Here is a 16783-nt window from a genome sequence, read left to right on the forward strand (position 1 = left end):
ACTCTTTCCCAGAGCGGCTGTAGCGTTTTCTGTTCCCACCCACAATCTATGAGAAACTCCATTTCTCCGTATCATCCCCGGCGACTGGTATAGTCCCTATTTGTTAACTTCGGCCGCTCCGACAGGTCCCTACCTGAGCGGCTGGCGTCTCTGCGGGCTTCGTGCCTCTCCTGATGCTGAGCGACGGTGACCTCTTTCCATCTGTTTATTTGCCACCTGTATACCCTCTTCATTGAAATGTCTTTTTCTATTACTTGCCCGTGGAAAAGTTGGATTATTTCGTTTGATTTTTTTCTGCTGTATATTAAGAGTTCTTCCCTTATTCTAGATATGATGCCTTTGCCAGACGTAGTTTGTAGATTTTTTCTCTCTCGATCTGCAGCTTCTCTGTTCATCTTCTTAATAGGTTCTTTCACAGAGGAAAAGTTTTTAATATAGATGAAGTGCAATTTATTGATTTTCCCCTTTTATGAAACATGCTCTTGGAGTAATGTCTGAGAACTCTTTATGAAGCCCGAGTTTCATAAGATTCTCTCCTTTGTTCTTCTAAAAGCTTTATAATGTTTTTGACAGAGTCGTTTTATTTTTATCCCCATCACCCTTTGGCAAACATTAGCTTATTCTCTGTATCTACGGGTCTGCTTCCGTTTGGTTTGTTTATTCTTTTTTTTTTTTTTTTTTTTAGATTTCACCTATAAGTGAGATCATATGGCGTTTGTCTTTGTCTGTCTGGCTTACTCCACTTGGCATAATACTCTCTAGGTCCATCCATATTGTTGCAAATGGTAAGATGTCATTCTTCTTTATGGCTCAGCGATACCTCACTGTGTGTATGTACCGCCCCTTCCGTATCCAGTCACCTGTCGATGGGCACTTAGGTGGCTTCCGAACCTTGGCCGTTACTAGTGACGCCGCAGTGAGCGCAGAGGCGCATTGATCTTTTCAAGTTAGTGTTTTGTTTTCTTTGGATAAACACCCAGAAATGGAATGGCTGGATCAGCAGGTCATTCTATTTGTAACTTTTTGAGGAACCTCTGGACTGTTTTCCATTTGGTAATTCTACAAACAGTGCACAAGGGCTCCGTTTTTTCCACATCCCCGCCGATACATGCTTCTCGATTTACTGATGATGGACAGACAGTCTGACAGGTGTGAGGTGGTAACTCGTTGTGGCTTTAATGTGCATTTTCTCTGATGATGAGCGACATTGAACATCTTGTCATATGTCTGGTGGCCGTGCATATGTCTTCTTTGAAGAAAGGCCTATTCAGGTCCTCTGCTCATTTTTAAATTGAATTTTTTTTTTTTTTGGTGTTGAGTTGGTATATGAAGTCTTTACGTATTTCACAGATTAACCCTTTACCAGATGTATCATTTGCAAAGACCTTCTCCCATTCATTAGGTTGTCTTCTCATTTTGTTGATGGTTTCCTTCGCTGTGCAAAACTTTTTTATTTGACATAATTCCATTTGCTTATTTTTTCTCTTGTTTGCCTTGCTCGAGGGGACACATCCAAAAAGGTCTTGCTAAAACTGACGTCAAAAAGGTGACTGCTTGTGTTTTTTCTAGGAATTTTAAAAACATTTAAGTCTTTAATCCATTTTGAGTTTATTCTTGTATACAGTGTAAGAAGGCGGTCCCTTTTCATTTCTTTTTTCTTTTCTTTTTTTGCACGTATCTGTCCAGTGTTCCCAGCACCGTTTACTGAAGAGACTGTCTTTTCCCCCATTGTACATTCTTGCCTCATTTGTCATATGCTAAGTGACCATATACGCAGGGATTTATTTCTGGGCTCTCTATTCTGTTCCATGAATCCATGTGTCTGTTCTTATGCCAGTGTTGTGCTGTTTTGATTATTGCAGCTTTGTGGTATAGTTTGATATCAGGGAGTGAGATGCCTCCCACTTTGTTCTTTCCCAAGATTTCTTTGGCTAGTTGGAGTCATTTGTGGTTCCATATAAATTTTAGGATTTTTTGTTCTAATTCTGAGAAGAACGCTGTTGGTATTTTAGCAGATTGCATTGAATCTGTCTTTTCTGTTTATGACTTTAGGTAGTAGGGATATTTTAACACGATAAATCTTCCCAATCCATGGGCAAGGTGCAGTTCTCCATTTATTTGTGTCTTTCTCAGTTTCTTTCTTCAGCATCTGATAGTTTTCAGAGTACAGGTTTTTTACCTCTTTGGTTAAATTTATTCCTAGGTATTTTACACTTTCTGATGCACTTGTAAATGGGGTTGTTTTCTTATTTTCTCCCTCAGATCGTTCATTATTGGTGTATAGAAACACAATGGATTTCTGTGTATTGATTTTGTGTCCTGCAAATTTGCTGAGGTCCTTTATTAGTTCTAATAGTTTTTCGCAGGAGTCTTTAGGGCTTTCTATATACAGTATCATGTCATCTGCAAATAATGAGCATTTTACTTCTTCCTCTCCCATTTGGATGCCTCCTGTTCCTCTGTCCTTTCTGGGTGCCCTGGCTTGGACTGACCGGCGCTGCAAGGACATTGCAGGCCAGCGCCCAGGCCCTCGCCAGGGAGGTGGGGGGGATGCAAACAGTGGGGCTCGCGGCCCCTCCAAACCCCAGAGAATTCCCCCGGTCCCCGGCCTTCTCTGCACAGCCTCTGTCTGGTCTGTTGCAGAGAGGGTGGCCCGTGCAGAAGCGACCTGCCTTGGGCTCTACCTGCCGGGTAGGCGGGCAGCGTGGGAACCAGCGGAGCATGCGCTCTGGGCACCTGACGCAAGGCCTGCCAGGAGGCAGGTGCTGGGGCGGCAGGTGCGGAAGGCAGCGGATGAGGAGGGAGGTGTGGAGGGAGGCAGGTGTGGGGAGTGGGGGGGGAGGCCACGCCCAGCGCTCTGCTCCTCCCCCCCGTCCGCAAGCCAAAGGCTCCAGGCCACGCCACGTGGCCGCCCACGGAGCTCTGGCAGGTAGGCCCCAACCCCGGCTCTGCCAGACCCCCATCCACACCTGGCGCCCAAACCTGGAGGGAACTTGCATAAAAGTGTATTTGCGCCAACCTGGGGGCGGAGGCCGTGGAGCAGCCGTCACATGCTCCAGGGGACAGTGCAGTTTCTCACGTGGCTGAGATTAAAGGGGGCGTGGGGAAGACCCAGTGCAGGGGGGGAACCGGGTGGCGGCTTCCAGGACAGCTGCGGCAGCCCTCGGGGCGGGGGCTGGGGGGGTCTGATCTTGCCGCGTCAGAGGTGTGCTAGCCTAGATGCCCGACAGCCAAGGGCAGGGCAGGAGAAGACTCGCCAACGAAGGGAGCGGCCTGGGTGTGACCCCCACTGTGACCCCCAGGCGGGGACTCGTGGTCAGACCTCCTTGTGGGGTCGCTTTCCATAGAACCCCCGTTTGTGGTCCCCAAGGGCCCCGAGTATGTCCGGCCTCCGACCTGCCCCCCGCTCCTGGTCCTCATCAGCAGCGGAGATGGGGCTGGTTCTCTCGCAGGCACGTTGCTACCTGCACAGGTGTGTGCTTCAGTTTGCTTGTGGGCGGGGCCAGCGTCCTCCTGAAAAGGTTTTTTAATTTTTATGTTTTACTCTTTAATTCACTGTCATGAGTTCGAGGTGTTCTTTGTGGATGCCGTTTTGCTGATGGATATCCAGCGACTCTGTCACTGTGGAAAACACTCCTTTCTCTGTGAAGAATTGCTTTTTGCATATTTGTCAAGAGCCAGTCGGCTCAGGAGTGTGGGCTCTTCCTGGGTTCCCGCCTTCGTTTTCTTTACTGAATTTTCTATTTTTGTGTCAATAACCACAGTCCTAATTTCTATAGCTCTAAAGTAAGTCTAGAAATTGGGTTGAGCAATTAAACCTCTTCTTCCTCTTTTTCAAGATTACTTTAATAATTCATTTGCTTTTCCAAATGAATTTTAGAATTCTCTTGTCTATATTGACCCCTCGCCCTCCGCCCCCCAAAAAGGCTTTTATTAAATCTATAGACCAGCCTGGGAGGACTTGACACCTTCCCTGCGACGTAATTCCATTCGGTCTGCCATTTCTCACGAACTCTGCTCCACAGCATTTAGTATTAAGTCCCGAATGCGTTTCGTTAGATTCGCACGTGTCTTTCACGCATTTGGGGCGATCCCGAGCGGCGCGGTAGTTGTAAGTTTCTCGTTTCCCGTGCTCATTGCTAATGCGCAGAAACACCCTTGCTTTTTCTGTCTCGACGCCCGCTAAGTCGCCGAAGTCGCTCGGCGGTTTTTAGGAAGTTCTGTGTGTTTATTTTTTGAGACTAGGTTCCTTGGGGGATTTTACCCCGTAATGTCATCGGCAGAGGAGGGAAGTTTCGTGGGCCTTTCATCTCCTCTTGCGGGACTGCGCGGGCCAGACCGGGGTCCTGAGTGGGGCGGGGGTTCATTCTTTGGCCAGTTCAGAGAATTCTCCAGGAACGCCCTCTGATTCCTGAGGTTTCTTTTCTTGGCGTTTTTCCGTTACAAAGTCATTTCCTTAATAGTTAAAGGCCATGCAAATTATCAGTTTCATATTGGGGTAAGTTGTGATAGTTTGTGCTTTCACGGAATTAGCCCATTTCTTTTAAATTGGTGATGTTTGTAGAATTATCCGTGAGATTTCCGTATCGTCCACTGAACGCCTGCAGGACTGAAGACGACAGGCCCAGATTCATTTCTGGTGTCGGTAATTTGTGTGTTTTTTCCCTTTGTCATCTTGCTAGAGGTTAATTCCACTGACCTTTTTAAAGCATCGACTTTCGTTTCATTGCATTTCTCCATTGTTTTTCTGTTTTCACTTTCACTTGCTTTTGCCTTTACCATTTCCTTTCTTCTGCTTGGTTCGGGTTTATTTCGGGCTTCTTCTTAGATTCCTGATTTGAGATTTCTCCTTTCTAACGTAAGCATCCAGTGTACGTGGCCCTCTGAGCTCTGCTTCAGCTGAACCTCGCAGAGTTGGATGCTGTATTTTCATTTTCACTCAGTTCAAAGTACTTTTTAATTTCCCTCGAGGTTTTTTTCTTTCACCCACGGATTATTCAGTGGCATGTTTCAAGTTTCCGCAGGTTGGAAGTTTTCCCGTTGTGTTGTTGGTTTGCAGTTTGATTCCATGGGACCAGAGGACACGTTCTCTCTGCATGCGTCCAGTTCTTATAAATCCGTTGGTGTTTGATTCATGGCCCGGACGTGGTCCATTCAGGTGGGCGCCCTGAGGGCAAAGACATCGGCTCTGCCGTTGGGGGGGTTGGGTCCTGTCATCTGAGGGCGTTGTTGAGTCGTTCAATAGCTTTGCTGACGTTCTGTCCAGTTTTCCCATCAATACCCTCAAAAAAGTGGGTTCTAATCTAAGACCAAGGTGAGGGCAGCGTGCTTGGCCAGGAGAGAGAGGCACGCTGGCCTGCAGGCCCGCTCCGTCGTCATGGTGACGGTGAGTGGCTCTGGGCTGCAGCAGACTCTCTCCGGAGGGGGCTCCCAGGCGGCAGCTTCTCTCGGCTTCTCCGCCGGCCCCCCCACTGCCTGAGCCCCTTCCCCTCGGACCCGCCCTGCCGTCCTCCCAGCCCGAGGGAAGCTCGGTCTCCAGTGTCTGGACCTGCTCGGTTCCGGTGGGCGCCCACAGGTGTGGGGTGCACATCCAGGCTGGGCGAGGAGGAGCCCTAAGTCCCACCATGACCCAGGGAGGGTCGGGGACCAAGCCACCCTTCGGCAGTGTCACACAGAGTCCTCGACGGACAGACGGTCGGGACACAAAGAATGGGCTGCTCCATCGGTCACCAGCACATTCACCGAGAAGGAAACAACGGACTCGTCGCGTCACCTCCAAGTGGAATCACAAAACCGCATTCGAGTCCCGTCCCACAATGTCACAGGCTGCAAACCTGGCCCGGGGGAGGGGACGGGCAGTGTTGGGGTCCCCCACCGCCGTGTCCCGGGGGCTGGGGGGATGGGGGTGATGGGCGGCCCCGGGGTCCCCCACCGCCGTGGGGGGGGAGGGGGTGATGAGCAGCACTGGGGTCCCCCATCGCCGTGTCCCCAGACCCCACCTACTCGGCCACTGGGTCAGTTGCTTCGCCAAGGGACCAGCCTCCAAAGGCTCGAGCCGCTGCCACACGTGCTTTCAAGGTCCCTCCGTGGCTTTTCATGGCTCGACGGCGCTTCCTTTTTCTTGGTATTTATTGATTTTCCCTCGTCGGATGGAGCACGGTGTGTCTCTCCGTCACCTGGACACCTGGGCTGCTTCATGTTTGGCAATGTTAATAATGCTGCTGTGAAGGTCGTGGACACGTTTTTCTGTGCGGATTGACAATTTTTTTAATGATAAGTTTTGACTATTTTTAGTAGTCGCAAACCTATCACGGTGGACATCTCATCCAAACCTTTGCTGCTCTGAACGACATCCACTGTAGATTATTCTGAGTTTGAGCTCAACATAGGAATTTAGTCGTTCTCTTTACACGCCCGTTTCTCTGCCGTTGTACGTGCTGCGCGTCTACGGAGCAGGAACCCAGTAATTTATTGTTTAATGATCCCTTTACGTCGCCTCACGTCCTTTAGCTCGTAGCTGCCGTCTAAAGGCAGCGCCGGTGCTCGCAGACTCTGCCCGGGCGATGGCGCCATCGCCAGCTCTTCCGTTGTTAAGATCACCGTCCCTGTGTTGCCGTTACACTTACTCGTTAACAACTAGAAATACACTCGTCACGTAATTTTGTTTTAAAATATGTTACTTGTTATGGGCCTAACGACACGATTGTTTGTATATGTGTGTTCATGCGAGTTTATGGGGGATTTTTTTTGCAATTGCTTTTTACATTAGTTAAGAAAAAAGGTGCGTGAGGTCACGTGCCGTCTGCCGACGGCCGACGTTATTCTCTTTATCCGGGTTCTGGGCTTTCTGGCTCGGACCGAGGCACTGGCCGCGGTCGCGTGCTTTCTGCTTGAAGAAACAGGTCTGCTCGTCACACGGTCCCCCCGGTGGCTCATCTTGGGGCGCGTTCCTTGAACCTCCGTGCTGCGCGGTGGTTCGTCACGTCCCGCGCCAGACTCCGCGGTCCGGCTGCCTCCCGCCCGTGTCCGCCAGGTGGGGCCTTCCCGGTGAATTTGACGCCATTTTCCCTCCCTGTGCGTCCGTGAGCATCGCGAGCCGCCCCCGAGGTCGTGTTGACGCGCCCTTCCCCGCGGCGCCCGGCCGTCTGTCTTTTCCCACGTTCCTCGCCTCATGGCTTCACGCCAGGACGAGTGTGTCCCCCCTGCAAGTTTCGGAAGGGAGGCGGGGTTCGGAGCGCGCTGCGGCCTGTCACACGTGCTAACATGCGTGCGTTCTCTCTCCGCAGTGAAGCCGACCGTGATCGACGTGGACATCTCCGTCAACAGCATCGGGCCCGTGTCGTCGATCAACATGGTGAGACCCAGCTTCTCGCCTTCTGCCATGGGTTTGGGATGCGGGTTTAAAACTCGCACTGACTTCTTAAGTCTGTAGCACTCGTTGGTCGTTTCGGTCTTGAACATGGTGACCGTCTAGGAGCAGAGCTGGTGACAGTGGCAGCGGCTGGTCCGTCTGGCGATTAAAAAGTCTCATCCGAAGCACGTGGGCTTTCGGACGAGCCTCTTTGTAGGTTTGCAGCTTCCCGCTACCTGGGACCTTGGGATCGGGGGTGGACTCGAGTGACAGCTTTGGGTGCTTAGTTTGTTGTTTCAAGAAGCGGAAGACCCGCCTTTTCGTGTTTCTCAGGGAGGGACCTCAGGTGACCCAGCTTACACGTCTGCCTTGAGTCTGACCCCGAAGGTGAATGAGGTGCCTTTTTTTAACGGAAGGAAGCGTGTGTTTTAATGGCATTGAGAGGCCATTTCCCCAAGACCGGCCAGAGCGGGCTCCAGGGGTGACTGCTGGCCATGTCCGTGGTCTTCCCTGTCCCGTTGGGGACGTGGAGACGAGCTGGGGGCGTCTGTGGGGACATGGCCGGCAGGCGCCACCGCTTTGCAGACTCGGGCGGCAGGCAGTCCCCTCTGCCGGGCCGTCCTACTGCCCCTGGGTCCTGGTTCCAGGGTCGTGGGGTCAGGGCGGCCTCACAGGGGCCTCTACCTGTTGTTTTTAGTGTAAATTTTATTTTGTGAAAGTTATTTTTTTAGAGCACCGAGGTTTTCAAGATCGAGGGGAAGGCACAGAAAGCTCCCGCACAGCCCCGCCCCGCCCGGTGTCCCCTGCGCTGAATGTCCCCACAGCATAGGACGTTTGTCACAGCCCGTGAAGCCGCACTGACACGGCACAGCCCCCGAGGCCGCGGGCCACGGCGGGGGGCGGGGCGGGGCGCACTCCTGTCCCGTGGCCGCGGGCCTGTGGCGTGGGTCCGTGCGCGTGGGTCCGTGCGCGTGGGTCTGTGCGCGTGGGTCCTGGTCCGTGCGCGTGGGTGCGTGCGCGTGGGTCTGTGCGTGTGGGTCCGTGCCCCCGAGCGCCGTCCTCGGTGTGGGGACCAACGCCGCCGGCCGGGTTCGTGCATGTTCCTCTCTGCTCCTCCTCGTCCTGGCCACGGGTCCGTCTGTCCTGTGAGGTCCTGATTGGACGTCGGCTTTTCAGGGGCCCTGAGACGCCGGTTCACCCCGTGAGGCCGCGTCCCCTCTGCCGGTCGGCGGCGCTCGTCAGGGGTGAGGACTCGGGGACAGCTCCTCTCCGTCCTGCAGACGGAGGACATGGCTCCCCCCACGTGTGACACCCCACGGGCCTCCACTCGAGTTACCTCCACGCGCTTTCTGTCGTTTTGATAAAAGATGGGGTGTGAGGTTCTGGTTTCCGGACAAGTCACAGATAGGGACGAGGACGAAGCAGGCCGAGCTGCCGGCCGAGTGACCGCCAGCCGGGGCCACGCCCGCCCGTGACTCAGCCGAGCGCTTCACCGGCTTCTCCTGGAGAAAAAGGAGGAAAAGGGCCCAGCAGCCTCCAGCTTTTACCCCCCGGGGCCTCGGTGGGGAGCGTGAGAGGCAGCGGCCGCATCCAGTGGCTTCTTTCTCTTTCCGTGCGAAGCCCTGGTCAATTTAGACCTGTCGCGCTCAGATTTATACTTTTGGAGAGAAAAGCGTTCTCTGTGGGAAGCTGGCATTTGCCGCCTCCGTACAGTCCCAGAAAATGACTGATTTTGCCTGAGATACCTCCGAAGCGTTGCTCGGTGGCAGCTCAAATAAACGACGGTGGCGCTGGCTGTTTACAATTAAAAACTAGCTTTCCGGGGGAGCGCTCTGGGGCTGGTTCCGGCTTCCCGAGACGCCCCCGTCCCCGGCCCTCGCGGGGGCCGGCGGGTGCTGCTGAGGCCGCAGGGGTCCATGCAGCCTGCTGGGGTGTCAGCCGGTTTAATTCACCATGCTCCTCCCTGCATGTTCGTGACACCTCGGTGGCCTTTCCTCGCGTGTCTGCGGCTTTTAAAGGCAGATCCGGGCCACTGGAAGGACTCTCGGGAAAAATGCAAACACTTCGGTTTCTTGGCAAATTTTAAAATTTTCAAAATTTTCTGTCCGAGTCCCATCCGACCCGAAGCATAAGTCTTCCTTAAGTGACCTTTCCGTGTGTTTTCCCCGAGCATTAAAAAAAGTTAACTCTGTGTTTTACCACCTGTCAAAAAGGAGAGCCAGTCTCCTCTTTACCCAGAATTCACTATGCTTGAACATTTGTGGAAGTGAATTTCAAATACCGAACGTTTGACTCGCCGAAAGCTTAATTTTGTTACAGATTCGGTTATAGATTATCTTCATCATAATGTTTTTTCCCATCAAGAATAAAACCTATTTCTATCTTGGTGGAAACCACAATGAAACAAAACGAATCTTTATTTAAAAAAAAAAAAAAAAAGGAACCGCACAGGATGTGAGGATCTGTTTTCCTCGCAGGGGGTTTCAGGAAAGGGCTGTGACGGGTCCCCAGGGGCCCCGGGTGGCGTTGCCTGGGTCCGCTCCCCGCTGTGTGAAGAAATGTGTCATGTTTATTTAGAACCGAACTCACACCGTGAGCCCAAACGCCGGGGGACAGGGCGGCGGGGCAGGGGGCAAAGGCTGACACCAGCGTGAACCACACGCAGGTGTCCCCAACGGTGAGTGTGGCTCGGGGGGCGGGGGGAGCAGCCGGTCCGTTAGCTTCTCCCGAGAAATATGAAAACGTTGCTATATTTGTATAAAAATGAAATAGTCCTCGACTTCTAAATTCCAAAACCCCATCGGAACACGCGACGGCCACCCCCCCCGCCTTCCGCCCTGCACGCATGTCCCCGCCCGGGGGACGTTTCAGGGCCCGCCGCGCTCCGCCCCGCCACACCGGAGCGCTGGGGGCCTGGCGAGGACATGGGTCTGGGAGTCGCCGCGCCGGGGTCCGTGGGGCGCAGGGAGCAGGCGGGGGAGCGGTGGGCCGTGTGCGTGTTCCTGACCCCACGGCCCTGTGCTTCCCGTCGGGGCTGGGAGGGTCGTGACGCACGTGCCCACGACCCCGTCGCGTGGTCTCCGCGGCCCCCGGGTCCCTCCTCCCTTCTCTGTGACGTCGGGTGGAGGAACCGTGAATCTTTGGGGAAGAAATGATGGTCATTGCCAGCAGTCAGGAGGGCTGGGGTCGATCCCGGTCCTCATCCTTTCTCGTCTTGGGCATCAAAGTTGTGGATCTGACGAGCTCTTCAGGCTCGTGACCGGTAGGGCGGGGACGATGTAGGAGCCCATCCCCAGCGGCTCCGCACAAGCTGCGACCCCGGAGCCACCGGGACCCAGAAACGCTGCCACTCTGAGACGGTTGCGTAGCAAACAGGAGTCTCTGAGATCAGGTGCAGCTGTAGGTGTCTGTGTGATAAATGAACACACTTTCTTCAGAGTTTAGAACAGGAGAAGAGCCCAGTGAACGCTCTTCACCGTCCAGTCTGGGGGGCCGAGACCCCAGCGGATGGACCACCCGCGATGGGACGGGGTGTGGCCAGCGCGGCTCTGGTCCCTGAGGGTCTCCCGCCCGGCCGAGTGGAGTGTCTGGCGCATGCAGAGGCGGCTTTTTCTCGGAGTCCGGGCACCCAACTGTTCTAGGCAGCCGTCTGGAGCGGAGCTGGTCCCCACCTGATGACGAGTCGGTGCCCGCTCCGAATATGCTGGACCAGGTTTCCGGGGATGCTGAATCGTCCGGCCTGCAGGCAGCTGCGGAGATTGCGCTGCACGTCACAATGTGGCATCCTGGGATGTGGGTCCGGCCAGCATCTGACACTCGGCGCCCGGATGCCTTCGGTGACGACGCACGCAAAGCCACCTCACTGTGCTCCTCCAGCCCCGAGACGGGCCCGTCACGGCATCCGCCTCACCTCCCGCCGGCCTCTCCCTCTGTGCGGTTCCCCAGGTGTGCTGGCTTCGGGCGCTTTGTCCTCGCTGAGTGGCCGGGGGCCAGAGTCAGGTGGGCCTGAGGGCCGTCTCACCCCGCCCTTCCAAGGGAGGCTGACGAACGGCTCCACAAAGACCCACAGACAAACACGCGGCACAGAACTAAGGCCTCGACATGGGCTTTGCACTTGATCTCACCGTTAACGCAAACATAAGACTTTAAGCTCTTTAAGTTTTTAAAATGAAGAGCTTCTCAAGATCTCGGGCTAGTCACCATCGTCCTCGGACTTGACACAGATTCATAAAAGGAACGACGGGATAAGCTGACCTCGTTAAAGTTGAGAGGCTGCCAAAGACCTTCTAAACGGGATGAAACGACACTCACGGGCCTTTGCTGTCGCAGCCGGGGTGCGGCCGCCCACAGGCCCCCCGCTGTGACACGCGCTCGCTCGGGAGGCGGAGCTCACGCCCTTTCAGCCTTTGCAGGGACCTTTGTCACGCTGCTTCTCCCGGCCTGCGAGGCTTTCTCGGTTAGTGCGAAAATAAATAAGCCCTTGTGTTAACGAACAAAAGCTCAGCCCAGCCCGGACCGCGGGGGACTGTGGCAGTTGGCACGTGGAGATGGCCAAGCCGCGGCCGTTTCGCTCCAGCCCACGTCTCAGAGAGCGCCGCGCGCCTCGCCTTACGGCGTCTGGGGAAGGGGAAACCTACTTCTAATGAACGGTGAAGCCACTTGGAAAATAACCCTCACAACTTCTGTTTGTAGAGTGTTTGCTGTTTATTCTCCCGTAAAACAGTGATTTCGATTATTTTCTTTCTAGGAGACGTCTTGTTTCCTAACATTTCGCCAATGCACTTGACCGAATCGAATGCGCAGGACTAACCGATCCAAACGGGCCGGTGCCGCCACCGTGCATGAGCACGGGCCAGTTACGGCCGGACGTGCCGGCCTGGGTCTGAGTTCGACGCCGCCCGCTCGGGCTCAGTGGGACGCGGACTCGCCCGTCGGGCTGTGGGTTTGTTGTAGTTTCGTGGTTGGGGTGCATTGAACCTTCTCTCTCGTTTATTTGCTCAGTCCCGCACTGCGGGAACGCGGACAGCTCAGGGGACGAGCCTGGCGCTGTATCCGTACGTGTCCCGCGGGACGCCAAACCGGCCTCAGCTCCGCTGCTCCGTCCCCCGCCCCGCGTCTTAACCGAGCCAGTCTGCCCAGGCGGGGACAGGCGCCCGGGTCCAATGGGGACGCCATACACTGCCGTGCAGCCGGCAGGTCCCAGAAAGGTCACTGACCTTTGGTTCGTCCCCTTTCTCGTAATAAATGAGGGGCGACAACTTCCATGCTCGCCGTGGATGCAGGAGCCGAATCTGGATGTCCTATTTAAAAAAAAGATCCCGCTAAACCCTATGTCTTAGGCATTTTCTCACGGCATTAAATTTTCTGACGAAACACGGTTTTGACATGTTTTCATGCTGCCGATTCGTCGACTAACCGCTCACGAGTGATGAGTTAGCGTGTTCACTGGCTCCTGGCTCCGTGATCCGGAGGGTTTTTCATCCATCGAGATTCTTTACAGCTGCAAACCGCTTCCCACGTGAGCACCCCGCCGGCGGGTCTGCGAAGAAGGGCTCCAGACACGCCAAACACGCCGCCTGCCACGCGTCAGACACGCCCTGACACGCCGCCCCCCGTGTGCGTCCCTCTGGTCTGACTTCGCGGAACCCCACAGGCAGACGCCGTCCGCAGGGGCCCCCTCTCTGTCTCCTGATTTCTCCGGTTTTTTCGTCTTTGTTTCTCTAATCTTCGGTCGTAGATTTATTTCCTCAACTTTCTCTCCTGCTCTTTGTCAACGTAAGAAGCGTCCAGCCCCGCATGGAATATTTGTAAGAGTTTATTCGAGGCAAAACTGACAATGGTTGCCGGGAACCAAGACATCACATCTCCCCGGGAAGGACAGAGCAGCTTCCCTTACGCGGCTGTGATTAAGGGGGGGCGTGGGGAAGACCCAGCGCAGCCGGGGGAGCGGGGCGCCAGCGCCCCTCGGGGTCTGACCTTGCCGCGTCAGAGGTGCACTAGCCTAGACGCCCGACAGCCAAGGACAGGGCAGGAGAAGATGTCACCAAAGAAGGGGTGGCCAGAGCGCAACCCCCAGCGTGACCCGCCCAGGCAGGGACTCATGGTCACACCTCCCCTGGGGGTCGCTTTCCACTAGATTTGTGACATCGCTGGTTTTCGTCCACTTTGGACTATCTTGTTTGTTAGGGGGTTTTCCCCCCAAAGCTCTTTTCTTGTGTGAGTGTTTCTTCAGGGGTCGCGAATGCGATAACCCACTTTACTTCTCCGAGACTGTTCCTGACAGTTCATTGCGCGGGGTTTCTCTGTGCATCGTGCCCACTCCTTCCAATTTCCCTTTCCTTCACGCTTGTTTCGATTTCTGTGTTTTTCTGTTGTTGTTTTTTTCTTTGATCCTTGCTTGTCCACAAATAGATCCGATTATCACATGACAAGTGATAATCATGAGTCGTGAGCAAAGGGCAGATTGGCGGAGTGACCACAGGCCAGTGTGTCTGCCTAACCGAGGGTCGGGTGAGGCCGGGGGCTGCTCCGTCTGTCCGGTGGGGTCGGCACGTTTGGAGGGGTGTGTTCCTGAGTTTTAAGACCTGGGCAGAGCAGGGAGACACAGGTGGGCTAGACAGTCGCAGCCTCGTCCACGTCCAGCAGAGGCGTGTGCCCCCAGATTTTTAATTGCTCTACTATTTTAGCCTGAAATCTAGGGTTCTCACTTCCTGCCTTCAGAAATGGGTCTCTTTATCATTTACATCCAGGAGAGACCAATTTTATCAAAATTAAAAATCTGGTTTAGAATGTAACCTTCTACATGAACGAAATATGTTAGCAGCAGCAGGGAATATGGTACTTTATAAAAATAAACTTCTTATCAGCTCCTAGCTCGCCTGGGCTCCCTGAGGAGTGGTTTGTGCGGAAAAGCCTAGATAAAGACTCGATTTTTCCCCCCTTTATTTATCACTTTGGAGGATGCTGAAGAACCAGCTCATTATTTTGCAAAGAAGAACAATAAATTTTAAAAATTCCTCTCTGGAGATGTGGGGAAAATATATCTGATAGAGTTTAATCCATTGTATGTGTTCTTACTGAACTGCCAATTGTTTTATCTTTAGCCGGGGGGAAGATATTGAAATTCCCTCCTAATCCCTTAGGATAAACCTTCAATAGCCTTTAATAGATTATTTGCATTCTGGTATTGGGAGATATTTTAGGTTTATCTTCTGCGTTTCCTCTAGGTCTTACATTATGTGTGTACAACATCCCATAATGTCACATACGTGAGCGTCATAATTTTATCAGTTTAAGCATAGACGCCATACCTCCTTTATCTTGCCCAGTTTATAATCAAATTGTCTTAATGTTTCCTCCGTAAACATTAGAACCGCATCAGACCGTATCGTAACGTCTGCATCCACCCTAATTTAAAAACCGAAGAGGAGGAAGGAAGCCCATTCTATTTTTGCGTGTTTTTGCTGGCCGTGTCTTCCCTCTCCCTGCTGGGCTCTGCCTCCTTTTTTCTGTGTAGAAAGGTCCTTCAACTGTTCTAAGGGTGAGGTCCGCCAGTAGCTAGAGCTCTTAGCTTCTCTTCATCTGAAACGTCCCCATTACCTTTTCATTTCCGAAGGTTATTTTTGCTGAATTCAGGCTTAGATAGTCCTTTCGTTCCGTGCTTGAAATATGTGGCCACTTAGGCCTGACCTCCATGGCTTCCGCTGTCAAAGCCACCGTCGCGAGTTCCTTTTCCCTCCAGATATCATTTTTCTCTCGCCATTTTCAATGTTTACTTATCTTCAGCTTTTAGAAGTTTCATTCTGGTGGGTCCTGGTTTGCATTTCTTTGAATTTATCCTGCCTTTGGTTTGCGCGCCTTCTTATTCTGTGGGTTTATGTCTCCGGCCCAAGCGAGACGTTTCCAGGGAGCATTTCCCGAGTCCTTCCGCCCACACGGTCCTTTTTCTTCGCTTCCTGGACGCTGAGGCCGTGAATGCAGGATCTCCGGTGACAGTAATGACAGTACCACAGGTCTCGGGAAATCCGACCATTTTTTCCAATTCTGTTTTCGTGGTTTGAGATTGTGTAGTTTCTACTGTTCCACGTTTGACTTTGCGATTTTTTTCTCTCTCCCCGGGCCCCCCTCTCGCCCCCCGAGTTCCATGGCACAAACGTGAAACAGCCGAGGGTTTGTGTCACGGCTGAGGAATGCCGAACTCAGGACACCTCTGTCCTTTTTAATGTCTTTATACATTTTTAATGATGCTTTCTGATGAAGAGAAACGTTTAATCTTAAAGTCCAGTTTGTCAGTTTGTGTTTTCCTTCATGCTCAGGGGACGTAGGAAGATATGTCCTGTTTAACAGATAGTTGCTGGCCTGTTTTGCTTGTCACAGCCCCTCGGAGAGGCGCACACTTGGTGGTGACAGGGTGACCTCCAATACCAGGGTCCTCTTTGCCTCCTGGGCCATTGAAATACTGGAAAATCTCTTGAGTTAACTTTTCCCCACTGTTTCCACAAAATCAGTCCAGGCTGGAGTTCCTGTTAAGCCTTTATCAGCCTTCAAACTGTCCAAATATTTGTGGACGTCTTTGTTCTCAGAGGAATTTCCCGTCCTGGTTTAAACACGGAAGCCCCGCCGGCATCCCCGCCCCCCACCCCGGGGCCTCCCTCTGTGCTTTCCTTTTTAACGAGTCCCATCTCTCCAGCCCATACACGCCCCAGACGAGGGGACACCGCGGTGACCGCGCGTCCTCCGGGAGCTCCCGCACCGGGGTGGGGAGAGGGTCGGAGGGGCAGGCGGTGCTCGCTGGACGCCTGTCACCCCGTCACTGAGGAGGAGGTGCTCGGCAGCCCCGAGAAGGGCTGGACAAGCTCCGCCCTGGGTGGGAGGCCGTTCTCTAGTGAGGTGGGCACAGCCTAAGTTCCGGGTCGGGGGAGCACACGGCGACCTGCGGGCAGAGCGAGGGGCGGCGGCCGGCCGAAGGCCCGCGGGTCACACCCAGACCCCTGGGGTCATCGCTGCGCATCTGACGAACACAAGTGCCATGTCGGGGGCCGGGAGGAAACGAGCAAAACGGCTCCGGGCCGTGAAAAGCCGGGCGGAACGCTTCTCCGCCGTTTGACGGGCCCGCGACGGACACGCGACCTCGCGGCCGTTGGAAGCGCGCGGCGTGCGAGGGCGGCATCCTCGCCGCACGGCGTTTGCCCGTCTCCGTCCGGCTTCGCGGAGCGTAACGCCCTCTGGGTCCACTGCGTGGCTGAGAATGGCGGGGCGTCCTTCTCTGTCACACGGGGACAGCTCGATGTGGAGATGCGCGTGGCCGTCCACCGCGCACGGCCCTGACGCGGCGAGTTGGCTCCGGACACTCGGGCGCCCCCGGGCCGCCGTGTGCAGCGCTGCGGTGAGCGCGGCCGCCTGTGTCTTTCGGAGTCAGTGTCCTGGGTTTCT

The 16783-nt window shown here is 54.0% G+C and overlaps 1 protein-coding gene across 1 annotated transcript in view; it reads left to right on the top strand.

The window, feature by feature from the left end:
* Window positions 1–16783, top strand: part of GABRG3 (gamma-aminobutyric acid type A receptor subunit gamma3) — a 54100-nt gene that overhangs the window by 4738 nt on the left and 32579 nt on the right. The window contains exon 3 of the mRNA XM_016154861.2: window positions 7287–7354. Within this exon, the coding sequence (XP_016010347.2) occupies window positions 7287–7354 (68 nt within the window). The remainder of the gene's footprint in view (window positions 1–7286; window positions 7355–16783) is intronic.

The sequence above is a fragment of the Rousettus aegyptiacus genome, unplaced genomic scaffold (genome assembly GCF_014176215.1).
Source record: "Rousettus aegyptiacus isolate mRouAeg1 unplaced genomic scaffold, mRouAeg1.p scaffold_m13_p_14, whole genome shotgun sequence".
NCBI lineage: Eukaryota > Metazoa > Chordata > Mammalia > Chiroptera > Pteropodidae > Rousettus > Rousettus aegyptiacus.